Below are 24,979 nucleotides of genomic sequence, written 5' to 3'. Positions count from 1 at the left end.
AGGTCAATCAGTTGTTGTACGGCCTGTAGTGTAGGAAAATGGCGTGAGGTCTGGTGGAGCCCGGCCAGGAAGGGGCTCGCCTTTGACTCTGCTGTGTTGCATGTGTCCGGGATGGCCAATGCCTTCAGACTTGTGGCTATGAGATCTGATAATTCGTCATTTGGAAAGAAGCGCATCATGGTTAGATATGGTTCCGTTCCTGGAGGGACTTCCCCCTCTTCCAGGGGTTCTGATTCCTCCTCAGAGTCATCTGTATCCCCTAAGGGGAGGTATTTGTCCAGGGGAGGCTCATCTGGTGGAGGCCGGGAGGGGCCTGGGAGGTTCTGGACCACTGGCGAGGGTTGTGGTTGTGCCGCTGGTGGCCCTGTCTGGGCATAGATATAGGATTGCAGCTCAGCGAAGAATCCCGCCCAGGTGAAGTTGCCTGGGACCACACTGGGTCCAACGGCGCTCCCTGAGGGCCCCCACTGTGGAGGGGCCGAGTCGGGAATAGAGAGGTCCGGGGTAGTGTCGCTGGTGGATCCGGAGTCCTCTACAGGCTGAGGGGGACCTTGTCTCGGTTCCCCCCCCCAAGCTTCTTCACATAACAGGCACACCTCTGGCTGCACCGCTCTCAGGTGGCATGCCGGACAGAGGACTTGAACTTTAGCTGTCTTGGATGGCGGTGCCATGATTTGCAAGTGTATCCTGTACAGGTGTGCGCTCCAGGTGCGCCTACGTTGTGCGCATAGGAACTGAAGATGCGCGCGTGGCTGTGCGCGCGGGCCTAGTTGTGCGCCCGGCCCCAATGTGCGTGTCGCTGTGCGCACAGCGCAGATGCACGCACCGCTATGCACACAAGTACTTTGTGCGCCCGACTGGCCGCTGTGCGGACAATGCGGCAAGGGGGGCGGAGGCGCCAGGCAGTAAGATGGCGGCCCCCTCAGGGGGTCTCCACGTGGGAGGACCCTCTTGCTGGATCGGGGTCTAGCCCGGATGGGGCTGCTCAACCCAATTGTACAGACTCCGGAGGGATGATCTGTGCGGCTGTCCGAGTCTCTGAGACCGGAGACTTAGAGAAATTTTCTACCTTACCTTGTCTCGGCACTTCCCGGTCCTGTGCCGAGCGGTCTCCGGCTGCGGGGGGGGGGGGGGGGGGGATTACCTTCACCGCTGCGTTCGGTTCTGCACCCGCTGCCTCTCAGCAGCTCCCTTTTCAGGGGGCTAAGTTCAAGCCGGGTTGGTTACCGGACCGAGGCTGTCTCTCAGTCGTTCCCTTTCCCGGGGGCTAAGTCCACACCGGGACCGAGGCTTACTTCTGAGGGATCTCGGAAATCACCTCAGGAAATCTCGACTGGGGAGGGACCCTTAGGTATCACCGCAGGAGAACGGGGCTCGTTTTGGAGGTAAGTTTTTGTTTCTTCTTTAAATTTGGAGTTTGATTTTCTAATGCTGTGCAAGCGTGTGTGAAGTCCTGAACTGCTATGGAGATGGAAAAAACTGGAGAGCAAAGCTTCATGCACGGTATATGTAGTGCTGACGTCAGATTGAAATCTGATTCCGTCTCCAACTGCTATCAGGAGCACACTATACCCATTGGTCCTGAGTCCATCTGCTACATGCTAGGAAAAGGGGCAATTTTCAAAACTATGCATTTTGGTAAAAAGTCTGTGGGTACTACTACACATGTGCATCACACCAATCTCAAAGGGAAATTATGCATATACTTTCCCCTTTGAAAACTGCCTAGGGAAAAAGTACCCACAGAGATTTGTTATCTTTTTTTACTGTGAATATTTTCTCTCAATAACAACCTGCCTAGTTTTGAAAATGCAAAACTAAGTGCACTGATGACTTTGTGTGCTCTCACATGGGAACACCTCTGCTCAATACAGGTAATAGCACACACATTGTGGCACAACACATGTACTTTTATACGCACATAAGGTGGGCAATTTTCAAACAGCCCTTCTACCCAGGTAAATGGATTTTGAAAATTACACTCTAATTGAATTAAAGGATAAAGTTTTAATTAAAGATCTCAGTACCAACCTGATTAGTAAAGGTGTTTATATTGTAGCTATTACCAATAAACTTGCTGACTGGATACTCAGATACAATGAAAGGAAATTTAAAAGGCATCTTACCTGACAGTACGATTGGTTTAGAAAATGGTTTCTGCTTCTCTGTGTGCTGCCTCTGTTCTAATGCAGCCAGAATGTCACCCAAATCTAACTGCACAGGAGCTTTACTCTTTTTACCACTGTTCTTGGCCTTGGAAGCCTCCTGAAAAACAAAGAAAACCATAAAGTATGAACCACTGCACAGGACCCAGCCAGGATTAGATGGTCACCACAGAATACAGTGGCCCAAAATCAGATATTTAAAAAAAAAAAAAAAAAAAAACAACAACAACAAAACACCTTACAGAGGCTCTAACTTATCAGAAAGCTAAGTTCTCACTTAAACTTAATCTGTCAAAGCAGTGGTGTGAAAGTGACACACTTGGGCCTCAGAAGAGGGATGGCAAGGGATGTATGGGAGGGAGTGATTGTTGTTAGAATAACTTTAGTAGGGAAAAGCACAGGGTCAGTCTTGAAGAAGCTTTCTTTTACAACACTCGGCTACCAATGATGATGCAGTTCACAACTTTAAAATGTCCTAGGGTAGGAGAAGACTGAAAAAGAACAAAAAGGGAGAGGGCCACATAATCATTAAACCACCAAATTCAAGTCTTTGGTACGAGGGTAAATCAGTAAGTAAGTCACAAATCTCTCTACTAAAGTAATAAAACATATATCTGTAATGTTGTCATATTCCATAGATGGCAGCACCTTAGAAGTGCTTATGTACATAAATAGTTTTTTTAACTGTGCATGCGCAGGGGCTGTGTACACAAGGAAAATGGCTGCCATGTTGACAGATTGTACGGTCGAAGAACAACATGCTGTTGTCCGATTTTTATGGGCTAAGGGCTTAGTGGCAAAAGACATTCATAAAGAAATGAATCCAGTATATGGAGAGAAATGTCTCTTGCGTAAAGCAATTTATAACTGGACCGATAAATTTGCACAAGGACGTGACAACGTGAACGATGAAACCAGACCTGGTCGACCTGTAGAGATTGTGACAGAGGCAACTGTGAAGTAGGTTGAAGAGATGGTTCGCGCTAACCGGAGGGTAACAATTGACGAAGTTGCCAAAGAAATTGGGTGTTCTCATGGATTAGCATATTCCTTAGTGCACGATGCATTGAACTTTCGCAAAGTCTGTGCAAGATGGGTTCCCAAACAGCTGACCAAAAACAATAAGAACAACCAGATGGGTGTCTGTTTGGAAAATCTCTGCCGTTATGCAAACGAAGGTGAATCAATGATAGCACGTATTGTTACTGGTGACGAGCCGTGGGTGCACCACTATCAACCAGAAGCAAAATGCGATTCCATGCAGTGGAAGCATCCAGTATCACAGACACCGAGAAAGTTCAAGCTTGTGCCTTCTGCAGGAAAGGTGATGTTGACTGTGTTTTGGGACAGAGATGGGATACTCTTACCCAGTTTTCAGAAGCGTAGTGAATCTTAATTCGGCTTCCTACTGTGCTACTCTATTAAAGCTTAAAGGAGCTATTCATAGAAAACGCCCAGATCTGGAAAAAAGAGGAGTGCTGATTCTTCACGATAATGCCAGACCACACACTTCGAATGAGACTCGTCAGACAATTGCGAACCTGCACTGGAAAGTTCTTGAACATCCACCATACAGTCCGGATTTGGCACCCAGCAATTTTCACTTGTTTGGCAAACTGAAAAGCCATCTCGGTAGTAAACATTTCACCAGCGATGAAGAAGTGGAACAAGTGGTGAAGCGCTGGTTACGATGCCAGCCAAAAGACTTTTACGCAGAAGGTTTTGACGGACTTTTCAAACGCTGGGACAAATGGATAAATGTTCGTGGCGATTACGTTGAAAAGTAGTTGGTTTTTCCAGAAAAACTGTTTGTGACTATATTCTGTATATTTCACAGTAAATAATTCATCTTTCGCATTTAAATAAATTTCATGAATATTAATCCCATGTATATTTGTGACTTACTTAATGACTTACCCTCGTATTTTGTACAAATCAAAAAACAGTGCTTTTGGCTGTACTGTGAAACTTAATTTCATTTTAACTCTCCAAGTATGCCATCTACTGTTCTCTTACATGAATGTGGCTTTTACTTAAAACAGAACTAAAAGGTCAGACAAGCTGTGGATGATACAAATGCAATGTTAGTCCACTAAAAAGGTAACTAATTTTCAACTGCTATTCTCCCTGCATCAGGTCAGTGTAGAATTAGCTAAGGTTCAAACTGCCTAATTATTAGAAATAAATCAGATTGCAATAAAGGGGTGATATAGTGGTGTTTATTCTCAAAGCTGTAAAGAGTTGTACAGTTAAGTGGAGGAAGAGGGTAGTATGTTTGCAGAGGGGTGAGAAAACTGAGGAGGATAAACAGAAAATGTTACAATTCCATGAGTAGTAAAGGAAAACTGGTTCTTACCTGCTAATTTTTGTTCCTGTAGTACCAATGATCAGTCCAGACCGCTGGGTTGTGTCTCCCTTCCAGCAGATGGAGTCAGAGAAAAAAATGAAAAGGCACCCCCCCCTCTTAACCTGGTGTGCCACCTGTGATCCCTCAGTATATATGATATCAAAGCAGAATCATCAATTAAAGGATAAAAATCCTCAAACACAACAACCAGTGGCTACAACAATACACGCGGTGAAATAAACAAACCATAGCACCACATAATCTATGAATAAGGAAGATTCATTCCAATTCCTGTAAAGAATTCTGCCGAGGGAAAAGAAGAAAACAACATACGGAACGGACTCTCCAAAAACCAAGGGTGGGCGTCTGGATTGATCCTTGGTACTACAGGAACGAAAATTAGCAGGTAAGAACAAATTTTCCTTTCCCTGTATGTACCAGGATCAGTCCAGACCGCTGGGATGTACCCAAGGGGCCCTAATTGGGGTGGGATCTGGAGCGAAGAACACTGTTGCCAAAGCAGTCGACATCCGGATCACGGACAGCCACACGGTAATGCTTCGCAAAAGTATGCAACGATTTCCAAGTGGCTGCTCTACAAATCTCCTGCGGCGAGACCAACTGGCTCTCCGCCCAAGAAGCCGCTTGAGATCTGGTAGAATGCGCTTTCAAGCCTTCAGGAATTGCACAGCCAGCGCAAAGATAAGTAGAGGAAATGGCCTCCTTCAACCACCTAGCAACCGTAGCTTTGGATGCCTTGTGACCCTTCCTAGGGCCACTCCATAAGACAAACAAATGATCCAATAACCAAAAGGCATTGGTCATCTCTAGATAGCGAAGGAGAACTTGCCGCACATCTAACTTATGCAAATCCCTATCCGCCGAAGAAGCAGGATCCAAATTTGGGAAAGCGGGTAACTCTACCGTCTGATTCACATGAAAACCCGATACCACTTTGGGTAGAAAAGAGGGGACGGTCCGTTGCGAAACTCCCGAATCCAAAATACGGAGATACGGATCCCGACACAACAAAGCTTAAAGCTCGGAAATCCACCGCGCTGAGGTATTGGCTACCAAGAAAACAGTTTTGAGAGTCAAGTCCTTCAACGTGGCCCGCCTGAGGGGCTCAAAGGGAAGCTCACATAAGCCCCGGAGAACTAAATTCAAGCTCCACACAGGGCAAATCTGTCTGACCGGAGGACGCAAATGCTTGTCCCCCTTTAAAATCGGGACACATCTGGATGAGCTGCCAGTCAAACCATGTCAATTTTGCCTCGCATACAACCCAGGCCACGACCTGCACCCGGAGAGAACTGCAAGCCGACCTTTCTTTAGGCCCTCCTGCAAAAAGGCTAGAATTTGCGCCACCGAAGCCCGACGCGGGGGCACATTCAACCCGCAGCACCAAGAGTCGAAAACTCTCCAAACACGAATACAGTGGACCCTTGACTTACGAACTCAATTCGTTCCAGAGGGCTGGTTGTAAGTCAAGACTATTTTTTCCATACGAAATAATGGAAATACCCATAATGCGTTCCGAACCTCACAAAGCACCCCTTACCTAACATTTTCTTAATAAAAAAGGGTTGTATAATGTGCTTAATTACCAGAAACACCTATTATTTTCCTAGTGTACTCAACCAAAAAGTTATAAAATGTGCCTAGCCTACCAAAACATCAATTTCATACTGTATTCACCATTCAAGTTGACATCTTTGGCTTGCAGGAAGGGAGGAGGGGAGAATTCCCTCTCCCCACCCCCTCAGAGCACATCTCTGGCCCTCATACATTTCCCCCTCCCAGCATACTCATTCCTCCCCTCCTAATACCTTGCTGTAGCCAGCTGAGTGCTACACTCCCTTTCTGCTGCTGCACAGAAGCTTCCTTGGTCACCAGTGACGCTGTTGCTTACTGCAATGCTGTGCCGAGTCTGCCTATGTGCTCCTGTGAACATTTGCAGCTTTGGGTGTGCCTGAGATGGACAGGTCTCATCGGCAGCAGCAGCAGCCAATCACTGCAACAGCAGAGCAGAAGTCCCACCCACCAAGCCCAAAAAACCGCGATTGACAGGAAAAATGCCCAATTAGAAGCAACCGCAGGCACGAGCGGATACACATGGCCTTGGCTGGCATTCAGGTTGTAACTCAAGACTTTGGTTGTAACCCAAGTTGTTTGTAAATCAAGCCGGTTGTAACTCGAGGGTCCACTGTATAGGCCAACAACGTGGACGATTTCCGTGCTTGCAGAAGGGTAGAAATAACCGAATCCGAATATCCTCTCTTCCTCAATTGCCTCCTCTCATAAGCCAGGCCGCTAGACAAAAGCGATCCGCACGATCGAAAAATACTGGACCTTGTCGCAGTAGAGACGCACCGGACCGTCGATCACCAAGGTGATCAGATCCGCAAACCACGGCCTTCGGGGCCACTCTGGAGCTACGAGGATTACAGACCCCACATGGTTTTCTATCCGACGCAAGACCTTGCCCAATAGGGGCCAAGGAGGAAACACGTAAAGCAGAACGTCGCGAGGCCACGGAAGGACGAGGGCATCCACCCCTTCTGACCCGTGATCTCTCTGACGACTGAAGAACCGAGCCGCCTTCGCATTTGTTCGAGTCGCCATCAGATCGAGGTGTGGGACCCCCCAGCGACGAGTGAGAAGCCAGAAGGCTGCATTGGACAATTCCCACGTGCCGGGTTCCAGACGCTGGCGGCTGAGAAAATCTGCCTGAACATTGTCTACTCCGGTTATGTGCGAGGCCGCTATCCGGACCAGATGGCGCTCTGCCCAAGCCATGAGCCGTTCGGCCTCCCAGGACACCAGTCGGCTTCTGCTTCCCCCCTGACGGTTGATGTAGGCCACAGTCATTGTGTTGTCCGACAAAACTCGAACCGAACGCTGAGCTATCAGAGGGAGAAAGGCGCGCAATGCCAGGCGCAGCGCCCTGGTCTCCAGCTGATTTATGGACCACGTCGTCTGATAACCCATCCAAGAACCCTGAGCGGATTGTGACTGGCAAACTGCCCCCCAACCAGTGAGGCTGGCATCCGTCGTGACTATTGCCCACTGTGGTTCCTCCAGGTCTATCCCCCGTAACAAGTGGGTCGGGATCAACCACCAACTGAGACTGGACCTGGCTGGTTCCAGCAGGGGGAACGGCAGGCAGAACTCCTCCGATTTCGGCTCCCAACGAGAAAGCAACGCGTGTTGTAATGGTCTCATATGTGCAAACGCCCAAGGAACCACTTCCAGGGTAGATGCCATGGAACCAAGTACGTGTAAATAATCCCATACGATGGGAAGGGGTAAGGACAGGAGCCGACGGATCTGCGCCTCTAACTTTAGCATCCTCTCCTGAGTGAGGAAGACCTTGCCGGCCAAGGTATCGAAGTGTGCGCCCAAGAAGTTGAGGACCTGAGATGGTACCAACTGGCTCTTGGCAAAGTTGACCACCCAACCAAGAGACTGGAGCCGGAGCAGAACCGTGCTCTCTGCCAACCGACAGAGGCACTCCAATTTGGCCCGGATGAGCCAATCGTCTAGGTAGGGGTGAACCAAGATCCCCTCTCGCCGTAGGGCCGCTGCTACTATCACCATCACCTTGGTGAAGACCCGGGGAGCTGTTGCTAACCCAAACGGGAGTGCTTGGAACTGATAATGCTCCCCCAGGACCATGGACCTGAGAAACCGCTGATGGCACTCGCGGATTCCGATGTGTATGCCTCGGTCAGGTCCAAAGAGGCCAAATATTCTCCCGAGTGGACGGCCGCAATGATCGAGCGGAGAGTCTCCATGCGAAAATGGGGAACCCGAAGAGCTCGGTTGACTGTCTTGAGGTCCAGTATCGGACAGAAGGACCTCTCTTTCTTCGGGACTACAAAATATATGGAGTACCTGCCGGACCTGCGCTCCTCTGGAGGAACTGGAACAATGGCCCCCAGGGATTTCAACTAACTCAGGGTTTGCCTGACTATTTCTTGCTTGGTCCGAGAGCCGGCGGGAGAAATCAGAAAGAGATCCCTTAACAGGCGGGCAAAATCCAACTCGAAACAGTTTGCAATGATATTGAGGACCCACTGGTCCGACGTGATCTTGACCCACTCCTCGAGAAACAGGGAGAGGTGGCCGCCCACTACTGGAACCGGGGAGAGGGGTCTGAACACCTTCATTGGGACGGCTTAACTCCGGCGGCTCCTTGGGAGCCCCCATCCCGAAATGGCTTACGGCCACAAAAGGAAGTAGGCCAAGACTGAGATCTCTGAGTCTGTTGTCGGATGGGAAGGGCGAGTGCCCTAGCCTGCCGAAATCTGCGCTGCCCCCGAAAACAGTAACGCGCCGCCCCAAAGAGTCTGGAAGACTTGGGCTTATCTTCAGGCAACTTATACACCTTGTTCTCCCAGAGAGACTTAATAAGGGTGTCCAGCTCCTCACCGAACAACAATTTTCCCTTGAAAGGAAGATTGCCCAACTGAGTTTTGGAAGAAACATCAGCCGACCAGTCCCGGAGCCAAAGAAGACGCCTAGCCGAGACTGCAGTGGCCATGTTGCGCAAAGAAGCCCGTAGCAGATCATATAATGCATCCGCCATGTAAGCCACCGTGGACTCCATCCTATTCGCCTGATCTGCTTCCTCTGGTGGCAATTCCTGTGAAGTGAGCATTTGCTGGACCCACCCAAGGGTCGCGGACAGATTCCCTACCTGCTGGTCTCCCCGACGCGGCAGGCCGCCGCCGACCTTGTTCGCCGTGGCCCGGAGGCCGTGGCCATCTTCATCTCTGCGCTGCAGGGCCGCTCCCGCTGAGCAGCTGCTGATGCCGACGCCCACGCCGGGTCCCTCGCGGCAGGACCGCCGCTGACGCCATCTTGCTGCGGCCTGTGCCGCCGCTGAGACCCGCGGCTTGGAGGCCCTGCCTGTCCGCCTCCTCTTCGCGGCCTGGTGCCACCCCGGGTCGGACTACGCGGCAGGGAGCTACGTCGTCATGGCTGGGGTCCTAGGTCGGCAGCCTGGAGGCTGTCCTGGGGCCTGCCTGCATTCCATCTGCCTTCCCTGCTCTGCCGCTGAAGAGCGCAGGAGAGCGCCGCTGTCCGTGGTCCTGCTTCTTCTGCTCCAGGCTTCCCTTAGGCGCCGGCATGTGCCTCTTCACAGTATTTAAAGGGCCAGCCACAGGAAGCCACAGGAAGTGTTGCTGGCTCCACCTCATGATGACTTCCTGCTTCTTTCCTTTGAAAGGGATTGTTCGTCATTCTCTCAGGGCCTTTGGATCGTCGATCCAGGTCCTCCATGGTCTCCTTGCTTTGATGGCTTCATGTTCAGTGTCTTCTTGTTCCTTGTTCCCAGTCCTGGTGTTGGCTGAATCCAGATGTCTGTGTCTTCAGCTGTTTCCTTGTTCCAGATGTTCATCGTCCTGGTCTTCAGGTCCCCGACGTCTCCTGTCCTTGTCTTCAGATGTCTTCAGGTTCCCGGTACCGAGTCTCACAGTTGTCTGTGCTCCTTCTTCGATCCAGGTCCTCCATGGTCTCCTTGCTTTGATGGCTTCATGTTCAGTGTCTTCTTGTTCCTTGTTCCCAGTCCTGGTGGTGGTCCCTGACGTCTCCTGTACTTGTCTTCAGATGTCTTCAAATTCCCGGTACCTGATGTCCCATGTCTCCGTGTTCCAGAGGTCCCTCGTCCAGGCCTCCTCTTGTCTCAGCCTTCCTGGTGTTCCAGCATTTCCTGATTTTGTGCTCCAGTGCCTTCCAAGTTTCCTCCGCTCCGGAGTCTTCATGACCTGCAGCTCCATGGTTCTCTGAGTGACACTTCACAGTCACTAGAGTTGCTGCAGGGGGATTGGTTCCCTGTACTCTGGAGTTGTCATGTCTTGCCAGCCTTTGTAGAGCTCCGGAAGACATCGGCTCCGTCGTCGAAGTTCTGCCTCGGTTGGATTCTTCCCTGTGCTCGTCCCGCTCTCCTTGTGGTCCGTGACCAGCCTCCTTGGGCTGTGTAGGGCGTGTAGTGGGACAGGGTGGTCCGCGACCAGCCCATTGGGTCTGCCCATGAAGGTGGGCTGTGTAGGGCGCCCTGAGAGACAGTGCCAATGTCTACCTTCCCAGCTTCTCGTCTTGTTTGGGATGCCAGTGCATCAACCCCTCGTCTGCGATGTCTTCGCATCAGCCCCTCGTCTGTGATGTCTTCGCATTAGTCATAGTTTCAAGTCTTCTATGTTCCAAGGACTCCGTCTGCCCTCATCCTCGTTCTGGCCTGCCGCCCACTGCCGTACCCAGCGGCAGGTTCGAAAGGGCTTGGAATGGTCGGAGGGCTGATAAAACTAAGCTTCTCAGAAAATTTCAGAAATAAAGAGAGGTGGAATACGAGGGACACAGTCTGCTATTTCTCAATGATTTTTAGAGCAAGGTGGCAGCACAACATCAGACACTCACCTGCTTGCACGGATCAGGCCCAAAGAGGCTTTTGGTTTGTCCTTCTTTCCTGCCAAGCTTTGTTTTCTTCATGGGGATAAAACTATTTTGCTTAATGCTAAGGAACAGGTGGATTGATTTCTACAGCAGTTGCAGCAGCAGTAATTTTTGTCTGAGATACTCTAGAACTGCTCTTTTGTCACTTTGTTGCATAGCACTCCATAAGGCTTGAGGAATTTGTTTCAATAATATAGGTTATTATGAACCATCTTTTATTGTTCCAATTCTGCGTGCTCTTTGAATTGTTAATTGGGATGTGGGAGACCAAGCTTGGACTGTGACTCCTTTACTTGCCAAGACTCCGCTTCAGTTTTGATTTTTCTGATTACTTATGACAGAAGGAATCCTTTTTGTGTGTGTGTGTCGCTTCTGTTGGGGGTGACATTGTTATTATGCCACTGGGTTTTATCTATATGTCCCATTGAGAAAACTGTTTAACCTGAATTGGAATCGGACTATGAGCTGACAAATTTTGGTCACTTTTTTTTTTGGCCTGGTTGTAGGGGCGATATGACCTGCTATGTACTGTAAACTTCGTCTTTTTGCATAATGGGATTTCGTTTTTGTGGTGGGTTGGGGTTACTAAGCTTATACTTTGTGAGAAGGAGGAGATACTTTGTAAGTCTGGATCCTTTGCTGGTCTCTCCACAATAACTTTGTTCATTTTTCCATCTTTGCCTTCTTTCTTCAAATCTTTTGTTTTGTGTATCTGCTTTCTGCAGCTACACCAAGGGTTGGCTCATTTTTATCATCTATATGTTATTTGTTAAAGTTATGTCTTAACTGTATGTTTTTTTTTAATTTTGTTTATATATGTACTGATTTTCATTGTATCATGTTGCTTTTATGATTGTTTTTTTGTAATCCACGTTAAACAGATTCTTGGAAGTAGTGGAATATAAATATTTTAAATAAATAAATCTATACTAGGATATGCTTCATGGGGTTGCTCGAATTCCTGTTCAAGCTCTTGGTTTCTGAATGATCCTTTATGAGGGGGGAAGTTTGCCTAAATTAGCTGTTTGGTTTATTTAGTCATGTGCAGAGGACTCTTCATAGGGACATCATCCTTGCTGCAAGTGGTGAATGCTGAGAAGAGAAAAAGCAGCAGGAGGACTGTGGTCCTTTGCATCACAGTGGTGTTTGCTTAGTGTGTTTGTATTAGGTGTGTGTGGGAGGAAGAGGGGTGGAACACGCTGAGCTTGAATAGGTTGAGGAATGGTGGGATTATGGGGCTCCATTGTTGTATCAGGAACCGTATACATTTTTTGGTTTATGTGAACCGCACCCCCCCACAAGGGAGAGAGGATTAAAGAGCATACTACCATTTAAGTGAACTACAGCAGAGAAAACAGAGAGGACAATGCAGCTATGTAACATGAGCAAACCAGACCAGGAAACCCAGAATGAGATTGAAAAGTTTGCCAGACCCCTTATTGTGAAGGTGCTTAAAAGACCATTGAATACATGAGTCAGAGACTCAGGTAGGGGAATTTCCATGGACTACTGTTGGTACCTTGCAGTGAAATATCACTTTAAATCATACAGAACTTTGACTGGAAAAGTCCTACATTGGAGACTTCTGAATGAGAGAGGGAGTTATGAGAGAAATGTACTGAAAAAACAGTCCTAACAAACAAACAAACAGATTCTCACCCTAACAAGGAGAGTCAGATCCTTGGATACCCAGTTCTCAGACAATAAAAAGAAAAAAAGCCAGGCAGGATGGTAGAGTGCGCACACATTCTCTTCCCATGATCCTGCCTGGGTCTTGGCCTTTTGGCTGAGAGAAGGTGACCCATCCAGGCTGAGTAACAGCGAATGACTGGCTATGAGCTTAGTTGAACTAAAATCACTAAAAGCTGAGACTGAGTGAAATATGCCCCATCAAGTGCCATGCCATCAGCCAAAACAGAAATGGGTCATTGAGTACCACTAGACTCTGAAACAGACCCCTGGACTGATGGAACTGGAAAGTAACTGTCTACTAGCCTGATCAATCTGCATACCAGTTCTTACCAGTTCTTTATCAGTTCTTACCAGTTTTGACACGTTACTCCCCATGCTTAAGCTGTATCCAAGTTTTTCTCTCCCCCTGTTCTATGTAAGACAACTTTGTCACTGTTTTTTATGGTTGCAATGTAAACCGGAGTGATAATTAACTCTGTTATTTGAACTTCGGTATAGAAAAGTTATAAATAAATACCAAGCACAACTGTGCTAATCGAGTGCTATCAAGATTACCTGCCTCTGACGCCTTGCTATCCTCTACAGCGCTCAACCCATCAGGGGCCACAGAAGAAAAAATCCTGAGCTGCCAATCCACAATTAGGGCATCTAGCCCAAATGAACCCTTCTTCCTGCAGCTAAAAATCTGTCTGACTAGACTGGGTTCATTAAGGGCAGACATGCCTCTTCTAATCTGTTAAAGGCCCTCTTGGCACTTTTGGTTAAAAGGAAAGAGCACAGGGAGAGGTTAAGTCTAGACGCTGAAAAGGCTTTCGATCGGGTGGAGTGGCCATATCATTGGTGGGTCCTCAAGCAATATAATATGGGAGAGATGTTCTTAAACTGGGTACAGTTGTTGCATCATCAACCCATGGCTCATATATTGGTAAATATTGCATCTATCTTCTATTTTCTCATTGCAAAGGGGAACGTGGCAAGGTTGCTCCCTTTCCCCATTCTTATATATACTGACTCTCGAGCCTTTAGTTCTTAAATTGAGGAGTTTGAATTATTTCCAGGGTATTTCTTATCAACGGAAGCAATTTAAACTTAGTCTAGTCGTGGATGATATGTTGTCTACTTGACATTCCTGCTTCTGATAGTTCCTACTCGCCTGCATCTAGAGTGTGTCAGTTTAAGAAATTTGCTTGCATACTGTCTTCTACTGCAACAAGCCATCAATAGCACCCTCACATGGTTCTTCGTCCAATTTAAAAGCAGGTCCACATCTCCTGTCACCTGCAGATGCTTGGTTTCACCATGGTGGTTTCACATAAGTTGATCATATGAGGCATCAGCTAGAAAGGCAGTACCGAGCTACAGTTGGACTGCATCTTCCAATTCCATCCCTGAAATCTCTAAGGAACTTTCCTGCAGTTGCTGAGAAAATGTAGGCATACTTGGCTAAATAATCACTGCACACTGCTGCATGTAGCACCAAAACAGGATATCTCAAAGGCTTTCTTAAGCAAGGACTTTATTTTACAATCCTGTGCATCCTTGAGGGTTATGTCCCCCTCTACAAGCAGAACTAGCATTTGTGTTGGGCAATGGGGGGGCACCTAGATACCACCAGCATCTCCCATCCTGCCACAACTGAAGACCGTTCTAGTGTGGCCACAGGGGATCCCCTCACGCTCCTGGACACCCTCTTAATTCTACTAAAAGATGACTCCCTGGTAGTCTAGTGGTGATCCAGAGTGTACCCTAGCTCCGGGTCAGTTAATGTCATTTTGGAAAATGGTACTGACCGGCCCAAAGTTCAGGGGTACTCTGAATCATCACCAGTCTACCAGGGAGCTTTATTTTAGGTAAGAGAAGATCTGGGTGCAGGAGGAGCGCCACTAGACTACCAAAGAATGATTTGTGTGTGTTTGGGAGGGGGGGGGGGGAGGGGGGGAATCCAGAGAGGAAGGAGCCCATCAAGTGAAGGGGAGCACTTTTCACCCAGAGCGCCATTTGTCCATATCTGGTCTGTCTATAGGTAGTCTTCCTAGTGACTGCATAGACAAGTGTATCTATCAGGGGGGAGGGCTTAATTTCTCTCTTTCATTTGTGTTCAGAGGATAAAGCTTTCTTAAACCTTTGCCCGCCCGCCCCCCCCCCCCTTAAAGTTGGCATCAAAAGAATTCCATTCTGCAGACAATAATTCTCTGATAGACATGTGGAGGAAGAAGCCTTTTTAGGCTTCCTAATACCTTCCATGATAGGATTCCTTGTAGCTTTAATCTCCATTCCCTTTTCCTCCATACTGAAGACCTGCAAGAACAGATCAAGCAATACAATTCCTCCTTCCTAAACAAATCACTGAAGATTGATCTCCCTGTTGACAAGTAACAGCATAGCAGTGGGTGTATACTATCAGTCATCTGGCCAAGATGATGAAACAAATTATGAAATGCTTGCTGAAATAAAAAAAAGCAAAAAAACTCAGCAAAACAATAACAATGGGAGATTTCAATTAACCCAGTATAGATTGTGTGTCCCTGTCTCAGTGGGATATTTTACAGAGGTTATGTTTTTAGAAGCCATAAATGATGCTTCATGGAGCAGCTAGTCTTAGAACCAATGAAAGGCAGCTACTTTAGATCTAGACCTTAGTGCTACAGAATCTGGTGCAAGAGATTACTGTGAAACGGCCACTAAGCAATAACAATCATAACACAATCAAATTTGACATAATCAATGGAAGGGAGGACAATAAGTTAAACTACTGCAGTAGCATATAACTTTAAGAAGGACCTTATGATAGAATGAGGAAATTAACTAGAAAAATCTAAAAATGGAGCAGTAACAAAGATTAAAAGTTTGCATAAGGCGTGGACATTGATTAACAATATTATTTTGGAAGCTCAGATAAAAATCTATTGGAGAAATTACTTACCTGATAATTTTGTTTTCCTTAGTATAGACAGATGGACTCAGGACCAATGGGTTATGTGCTCCCCTGCTAGCAGATGGAGACGGAGTTAGGTTTCAAAGCTGACGTCACCCTAGATATACCCCCGCAGTGACCTCAGCCATTCAGTATTCTCTTCAAAAGGCCATTGTGGACATATTATTGAATAACTTGATTAGAATTTGAATACAACTTGATTAAAAACCGGAGACTGCAACTGTATTCAACCAACATAAGCACTGAATCCCAGCAATACTATAGATGCCCTGAACTAGGGATAGGGCAACTGCTTACCCATAACCAAGTGGAATCGAGATTCACCTAATGGGTGATTCCCTTGGCACCTCTCCTGGGCAGCCTTGGGCGGAATACTGAGTCCATCTGTCTACACTAAGGAAAATAAAATTATCAGGTAAGTAATTTCTCCATTTCCTAGTGTGTAGCCAGATGGACTCAGGACCAATGGGATATACAAAAGCTACTCCCGAACGAGGCGGGAGGCTGCCCATGGTCCAGTTAACACCATCCTCACAAAGGCTGCATCCTCTCGGGCCTGGACAACCAGGAGATAGAACCTGGAGAAGGTGTGCAAGGAAAATCATGTCGCTGCTAGACAGATGTCGACGGGAGGCAGTAGCTTAGCTTCCACCCAGGAAACAGCCTGGGCCCTAGTGGAATAAGCTTTGACCTGAAGAGGTAAAGGCTTCCCTGCCTCCATATAAACTCCCATGATCACTTCCTTGAACCAGAGAACGGCAACCAAAATGATAAAGGGGATGGAACAGCTCCCCTATGAGGAAAGACTGAAGAGGTTAGGGCTGTTCAGCTTGGAGAAGAGAAAGCTGAGGGGGGATATAATAGAGATCTTTAAGATCATGCGAGGTCTTGAACGAGTAGATGTGAATCAGTTATTTACACTTTCAAATAATAGAAGGACTAGGGGGCATTCCATGAAGTTAGCAAGAAGCACATTTAAGACTAATCGGAGAAAATTCTTTTTCACTCAACATACAATTAAGCTCTGGAATTTGTTGCCAGAGGATGTGGTTAGTGCAGTTAGTGTAGCTGGGTTCAAAAAGATTTGGATAATTCTTGGAGGAGAAGTCCATTAACTATTATTAATCAAGTTTACTTAGGGAATAGCCACTGCTACTGCATCAGTAGCATGGGATCTTCTTAGTGTTTGGGTAATTGCCAGGTTCTTGTGGCCTGGATTGGCCTCTGTTGGAAAGGATGCTGGGCTTGATGGACCCCTTGGTCTGACCCAGCATGGCAATTTCTTATGTTCTTAATAAGCAAGCAGTGGATTTCTGTAATGCTCCCTTAATAATTGTTAATGAACATTTCCTCCAGGACCTGGTCCAAACCCTTTTTCAAACATAGCTATACTAATATCATTTACCATATCCTCTGGCAACGAATTCCAGAGCTTAATTATGCGTTGAGTAAAAAAATATATATTTTCTCGTATTAGTTTTAAATGTATTAACCAGTAAATTCATTGTATGTCCCCTGGTCTTTGTACTTTTTGAAAGAGCAAACTGATTAACATTTACTCGTTCATTCCACTCATTTTATAGACCTCTATCATATCTCCCCTCAGCCATCTCTTCACCAAGCTGAAGAGTCCTAACCTCTTTAGCCTTTCTTCATAGAGGAATTGTTCCATACACTTTATCATGTTGGTCGCCCTTCTTTGTACCTTTTCTAATTCTATATCTTTCTTGAAATGTGGTGACCAGAACTGAACACAACTCAAAATGAGGTCGCACCATGGAGTAACACATAGGCATTAGGATATTCTCTGTTTTATTCTCCATTCCTTTCCTAATAATCTTTAGCATTGTTTGCTTTCTTGGCTGCTGCTGCACACTGAGCAGATTTCCATGTTTTTCAACGATGACACTTACATCCTTTTCCTGAGGCATGACTTCTAAAGTGGAACCTTGCATTGTGTAGCTATAATTTGGGTTTCTCTTCCCGAAGGAGCGCGACAAAGGGGCCTGCCCCTTTGTGCGCCCCTTCGTGCAGCCCTGCAGTGCAGTCCCTTACAATTTGGGCTGATCCGGAACCTATTTGCAAACAAGCCTACAAGCCTAAATGCACCTGTAACGTATCTCTCAGCGCAGCTCATAAAATCATCCCAAAACATTATGATACTTTGTCTTACACCTATGCTTTTACCATTCATTCAGCATGTCAATTAGCAGGCAACCACCATCTATCACGCAATCAGCAACAGACATCATTGTCCCTGCTCTCTGCAGTTACCAGCATTCCAGCCTTTCAACTTTCAGCTCCGCTCTCAACCAACACACAACATTCTTCTCACAGAAACTCAAAACATCTCTTCCAGAATCCCTCCCTCACCTCATGCATACCTACAAGCTGCACCCAACACTCATCACACACTCCAAGCTGCATCCGGCACGCATCATCCGGTTCAACACAGCAACTAAAACTTATAGAAACATATAGAAACATAGAAATGACGGCAGAAGAAGACCAAATGGCCCATCTAGTCTGCCCAGCAAGCTTCACACATATTTTCTCTCATACTTATCTGTTTCTCTTAGCTCTTGGTTCTATTTCCCTTCCACCCCCACCTTTAATGTAGAGAGCAGTGATGGAGCTGCATCCAAGTGAAATATCTAGCTTGATTCGTTAGGGGTAGTAGCCGCCGCAATAAGCAAGCTGCACCCATGCTTATTTGTTTTACCCAGACTATGTTATTAGCCCTTATTGGTTGTTTTTCTTCTCCCCTGCCGTTGAAGCAGGGAGCTATGCTGGATATGTGTGATGTATAAGTCTTCTCCCATGCCGTTGAAGCAGAGAGCCATGCTGGATGTGCATCGAAAGTGAAGTATCAGGCACATTTGGTTTGGGGTAGTAACCGCCGTAACAAGCCAGCTACTCCCCGCTTTGTGAGTGCGAACCCTCTTTTCTTCTCCCCTGCCGTTGAAGCAGAGAGCTCTGCTGGATGTGTGAAGTATCAGTTTTTCTTCTCCCCTGCCGTTGAATCAGAGAACTTTGCTGTATATGCATTGAAAGTGAAGTATCAGGCTTATTTGATTTGGGGTAGTAACCGCCGTAACAAGCCAGCTACTCCCCTCTTTGTGAGTGTGAATCCTTTTTTCCACATTTCCTCTTGCTGTTGAAGCTTAGAGCGATGTTGGAGTCACCGTAAGCCTGTGTATGTTTATTTAATAAGGGTATTGACTCCAGGCAGTAGCCATCATTCTGGCGAGTCACCCACTCTTCATTGGCAGCCTCTTGACTTTATGGATCCACAGTGTTTATCCCACGCCCCTTTGAAGTCCTTCACAGTTCTGGTCTTCACCACATCCTCCGGAAGGGCATTCCAGGCATCCACCACCCTCTCCGTGAAGAAATACTTCCTGACATTGGTTCTGAATCTTCCTCCCTGGAGCTTCAAATCGTGACCCCTGGTTCTGCTGATTTTTTTCCTTCGGAAAAGGTTTGTCGTTGTCTTTTGATCATTAACACCTTTCAAGTATCTGAAAGTCTGTATCATATCACCTCTGCTCCTCCTTTCCTCCAGGGTGTACATATTTAGATTCTTCAATCTCTCCTCGTACGTCATCCGATGAAGATCCTCCACCTTCCTGGTCGCCCTTCTCTGTACCGCCTCCATCTTGTCTTTGTCTTTTTGAAGGTACGGTCTCCAGAACTGAACACAGTACTCCAGGTGAGGCCTCACCAAGGACCTGCACAAGGGAATAATCACTTCCCTTTTCTTACTCGATATTCCTCTCTCTATGCAGCCCAGCATTCTTCTGGCTTTAGCTATCGCCTTGTCGCATTGTTTCGCCGACTTCAGATCATTAGACACCATCACCCCAAGGTCCCTCTCCTGCTCCGTGCACATCAGCCTTTCCCCCCCCATCGAATACAGTTCATTCGGATTTCCACTCCCCATATGCATGACTTTGCACTTCTTGGCATTGAATCTCAGCTGCCATATCTTCGACCACTCTTCCAGTTTCCTTAGATCCTGTCTCATTCTCTCCACTCCTTCCGGCGTGTCCACTCTGTTGCAGATCTTAGTGTCATCCGCAAAAAGACAAACCTTACCTTCTATCCCGTCCGCAACGTCGCTCACAAAGATATTGAACAGGACCGGTCCCAACACCGATCCTTGCGGTACACCACTTAAAACCGCTCTCTCTTCAGAGAAGGTTCCATTTACCATCACACGTTGTCTTCTGTCCGTCAACCAATTTGCAATCCAGGTCACCACCTCGGCACTCACTCCCAAGCTTCTCGTTTTATTCACCAGTCTCCTGTGCGGAACCGTATCAAAAGCTTTGCTGAAATCCAAGTATATGATATCGAGTGCTCTTCCTCTATCCAATTCCTTGGTTACCCAGTCAAAAAAGTCAATCAGATTTGTCTGACAGGATCTTCCTCTGGTGAATCCATGCTGCCTCTGGTCCATCAATTCTCTGGACTGTAGATAGTTCACTATTCTCTCTTTCAACAGTGACTCCATTACTTTTCCCACCACTGAAGTGAGGCTAACCGGTCTGTAGTTACCAGCCTCCTCTCTGTTCCCACTCTTGTGAAGAGGGACCACCACCGCTCTTCTCCAATCACTCGGCACCACTCCCGTTTCTAGGGATCTATTGAACAGGTCGCACAGCGGTCCCGCCAGCACATCTCTGAGCTCCCTCAGTATCCTTGGATGAATCCCATCAGGCCCCATGGCTTTGTCCACTTTCAGATTCTTTAGCTCTTCCCATACATTATCTACTGTAAATGGATTTTCCTCTGTTCATCCTTCATCCAGCACTCCTCATCCTGACTTCAGTCATCCTCATTCAGCATCCAGCACTCCTCAGCCTGACCTTCAATCAATCTCAATCAACATCCAGCACTCCTCATCCAGACTGCAGTCATCCTCATTCAGCATCCAGCTCTCCTCAGCCTGACCTTCAATCAATCTCAATCAGCATCCAGCACTCCTCATCCAGACTTCAGTCATCCTCATTCAGCATCCAGCACTCCTCTACCTGACTTCAGTCAACCTTATTCAGCTTCCAGCATTCAACACCGAGTTCGCTAAACATCTAGCACAAGCACTCGTAAGATGGAGAAACCACCTAACCCTCATAGTCACAATAGTCACAAACACCTTATAAACATCCCACTTACAAAAAATAACAAAAACTTACTTTGCCTCACCTTTCTTCTCATTAATGCTCAATCATTAACCAAAAAATGCATGTTAATATCAGACATATTACAAGAAAAAAACCCTGACTTCATCGCCATCACAGAATCCTGGTTCAAAAACACCGATCAAGTCATTCTGAACCAACTTGACAACAATGCCTATGACACTTTCTCAATCCCTCGTAATTACCGAAGAGGAGGCGGTCTTCTCCTACTTATCAAAAAACACGTTTCATTGAAAATGATCCCACATAATCTCCCAAAACAATTCGAAGTTGCACTCTTCGACTCACCAAATTTACAAATCTGCCTTGTCTACTGCCCACCTAAGCTTCTCGATAGCAACATCTCTCCGCTGCTCGAGTTCCTTTCTAACTATATATATTTATTTATTTATTAATTTCTATACCGGCTTTCACGACCAGAGGTTGCATCAAGTCGGTTTACATTTAACAAGTTGCGCATTGAACATAGAACTAGGGTAATTGAACTGGTGCAGACAATAATAGTTACAATGAACAAGGAAGTTACCAACTGGGATAGGAGGAAAAAAGAGAAAGGGACAGGAATATTTACATAGTAAAACGCATTTACAGTGAATATTTACATAGTATGCAATAAAGGATCTGTGTCTAGAGGATGTCGAGGGCTAAATGAAGTCAAGGAAGTGGTAGTGTATAGGGGTGGTGGGGTTTACACTAGGATAAAGGGAAGAAGGAGGTTAGGGGTGACAATTGGTGGTTGAAAGGGAACCTGGATCAATCTGAACTCTGGTAGGCTTTTTTGAAAAGCCAGGTTTTTAGTCTTTTCCTAAATGTAGGTAGGCATGGTTCCTGGCGAAGCTCTGAAGGGATGGAGTTCCATAGGCGCGGTCCTGCTGTGGATAGAGCTCTGTCTTCGAAAGATTTGTGTTGGAATGTTTTGGCTTTTGGAACATGAAGTGAATCTTTGTAGTGTTCTCTAGTTGGTCTGACAGAGGTGTGTTTCTTGAGTGGTATTTGTAGATTTAATGATGCGAGTTGATGTATGACTTTGAAAATGGTGGTAATAGATTTATACATAATTCTGTAGTGAATGGGAAGCCAATGAAGGGTTTTTAAGATGGGGGTGATGTGGTCGAATTTCCTGGAGTTGGTCAGAATTCTGGCGGCTGTGTTCTGCACCATCTGAAGGGGTTTTGTATGAGAGGCAGGGAGACCTAGTAGAATAGAATTACAATAATCCAGCTTTGAGAAGATTATTGCTTGTAGAATTGTTCTAAAGTCTTGTGAGTGGAACAGTGGTCTGATTCTTTTGAGAATGTATAACTTGTGAAAACAGTCCTTGGTTGTTTGGTTTATGAATGATTTAAGGTTTAGGCGGTTATCGATGATTGCTCCTAGGTCTCTTACGTGCAAGGTTTGCAGGTTGGCTGGTAGGTTTGTGGTGATGTTGTTGTTTTCGGGTGCTATAATGAGGAATTCTGTTTTTGAGGCATTTAGAATAAGGTTAAGACTGTTGAGGAGGAGTTTGATCTCAGTCAGGCAGTTGTTCCAGAATTCTAATGTGTTTATAATGGATTTTTTTATGGGGATTACGATCTGTACGTCGTCTGCGAATAGGAAGTGTTTCAAGTTTAGTTTGGTGAGGAGGTGGCAGAGTGGTAGCAAGTATATATTGAAAAGGGTGGGGGAAAGAGAGGAGCCCTGTGGAACCCCTAGTGAAGATGGATGGTACTGAGATTCTTTGTTATGGATTTTTACCTTATATATTAATTTGATATATTAAATATATATATATATATATATATATATATAAAATTAATATATTAAATTAATATATTAAATTAATATTATATATTAATTTGAAAAAACCTACAATCATCCTTGGTGACTTCAACCTTCATATAGATGTCAACCCAAGATCTCTAAATTGCCAAACCCTTATTGACATGCTTTCAAGCTTAAACTGCTTCCTTCAAGTGCATAACCCCACTCACAAAGCAGGTCATACATTAGACCTAATTTTTACTAATAACTACTTCTCTAATACCACAATTTCCCATAGTCCAGTTCCATGGTCTGACCACCATCTTCTACTATGCAAGACTCAAATAAATTTCAACAATCCAACCTACTCAAAGGATACACAAAATTTCTTCAAATACCGACCTCCATTTCAATCTGATCTTCTCCTGCAAGAACTGGGTTATCAGCTTTCTAATCTCGACCTCTCTAACATAAACAACGCCATCCAATCCTGGTTTCAAATTACTGAAGAAACTGCTAACAACATTAACCCAGAGAAATTCAAACGTCTAAGGAACAAAAGAGAACAACAAAACCCCTGGTTTAACACCACTCTTAAAAATATGAAACGGCTCTCAGGAAAATCGAAAAAGAGTGGCAAAAAAACAAGCAGCCATTATTACAGCAGAAATACCGCACACATCTAGCCGCCTACAAAAAAAACCATCCAGAACATGAAACGCGATTACTACAGTAAAAAAATAAATAACTCCGCCAACAAAGCTAAATCACTGTTCAACATAGTAAACAACCTCATCGCCGAAAACAACAATCACAATACCACCACAAAAAAAAATTTAAGCCAAGACTTAGCTATCTTCTTTAAGAACAAAATTTCAAAAATTACTGATGCCTTCAACACCCCATCAATCATAGAAAAGCATCCTTTATTAAACATAAGTCCTTGGCTGGAATTCAATCCTATCTCCAACTTGGAAACAGAGAAAATGTTGAAAAAAATAAACCCTGCACGTCATGACATGGACACCATCCCAACCCGAGCTCTAAAGGAAATCGCTCATCCCATAGCCCCAACAATAGCAGCAATCATCAACAAATCTCTTATTGAGGGTGAGCTTCCTACCAAACTAAAAATTGCTACAATCACGCCACTACTTAAGAAAAAAAACCTCAACCCAGAAGATTTAAACAACTACCGCCCATTATCAAACCTTCCCCTCTTTGCTAAATTAACAGAAAAGGCGGTTCTGAAACAACTAAACGAACACCTTGATGACCACAAAATTCTATTTCCTACACAACACGGCTTTAGAAAAAACCTCAGTACAGAAACCCTACTACTCAATCTTTCTGACACCTTATTAAGAGGCCTCGATAACAAACTAGATCACCTTCTGATCCTCCTCGATTTGTCAGCAGCCTTTGACAAGGTGGACCACAAAAGGCTTATTTTTAGTCTGGAATCCATCGGGCTCGCTGGAAAAACCCTTAACTGGTTTTCCTCTTTCCTTAAAAACAGATTTTTCAAAGTTTCCTACAACAGCTTTTCATCCGAGGCCATCCCTCTGGATACTGGAGTTCCTCAAGGGTCGGCTTTATCACCCATTCTCTTTAATATCTACCTTCTTCCTTTATGCCATCTTTTAACTAGCCTTAACATCATTTTCTACATGTATGCTGATGACATACAACTGCTCATTCCCATTACTTCGTCTTTAGAAGAATCAATGTCAAAAGCAGCCTCACACCTGGAAGCAATACGAAAACTGCTAAACAACCTAAAATTATGCTTAAATATGAGCAAAACAGAATGTATACTAATTACAAGAAAAAACTCTGGTATAACATACACTCCTCCCTTCCAATTTGACAACATTCAAATCCAACTCAAAGACAACGTTAAAGATCTGGGTTTCTGGCTAGATAATGAGCTAAATCTTAAAAAACACATCGCAACAAAAACAAGAGAAGGCTTCTTCAAAATTCAAATACTCAAACACCTAAAACCGCTGCTTCACCCCCGGGATTTCAGAACCGTTCTTCAAACCCTCATCTTCTCCAGTATAGACTACTGCAACTCCCTTCTAATTGGCCTTCCCAATGCAACCTTAAGACCACTGCAGTTACTCCAAAATGCAGCTGCCAGAGTCCTGACTGGTAAAAGAAAATCCGATCATATATCCCCAGTTCTCCACAACTTACATTGGCTACCTGTTAAAAAAAGAATAGAGTACAAAGTCATCACAATTCTACACAAGACAATTCACAAAGCAGACTTCACTGCCCTGGACAATATTATACATCTGCATAAATCATCACGTACAACAAGATCTACATATAAAATTCAACTGGATGTCCCTTCATTACCACAAGCCAAACTTTCCTCCACCAGAAATAGAGCCATTCTCTATAGTCGGTCCAAAATTATGGAACTCAT

General features: G+C 45.6%; 1 protein-coding gene across 7 annotated transcripts in view; it reads right to left on the bottom strand.

The window, feature by feature from the left end:
• Positions 1-24,979, bottom strand: part of SECISBP2 (SECIS binding protein 2) — a 303,042-nt gene that overhangs the window by 142,568 nt on the left and 135,495 nt on the right. For all 7 annotated transcript variants that reach the window (XM_029618469.1, XM_029618450.1, XM_029618477.1 and 4 more), the window contains one exon: positions 2,127-2,265. In XM_029618469.1, coding sequence (XP_029474329.1) covers positions 2,127-2,265 — 139 coding nt within the window. The remainder of the gene's footprint in view (positions 1-2,126; positions 2,266-24,979) is intronic.

The sequence above is a fragment of the Rhinatrema bivittatum genome, chromosome 1 (genome assembly GCF_901001135.1).
Source record: "Rhinatrema bivittatum chromosome 1, aRhiBiv1.1, whole genome shotgun sequence".
NCBI lineage: Eukaryota > Metazoa > Chordata > Amphibia > Gymnophiona > Rhinatrematidae > Rhinatrema > Rhinatrema bivittatum.
This window is presented reverse-complemented; position numbering and strand designations above follow the sequence as displayed.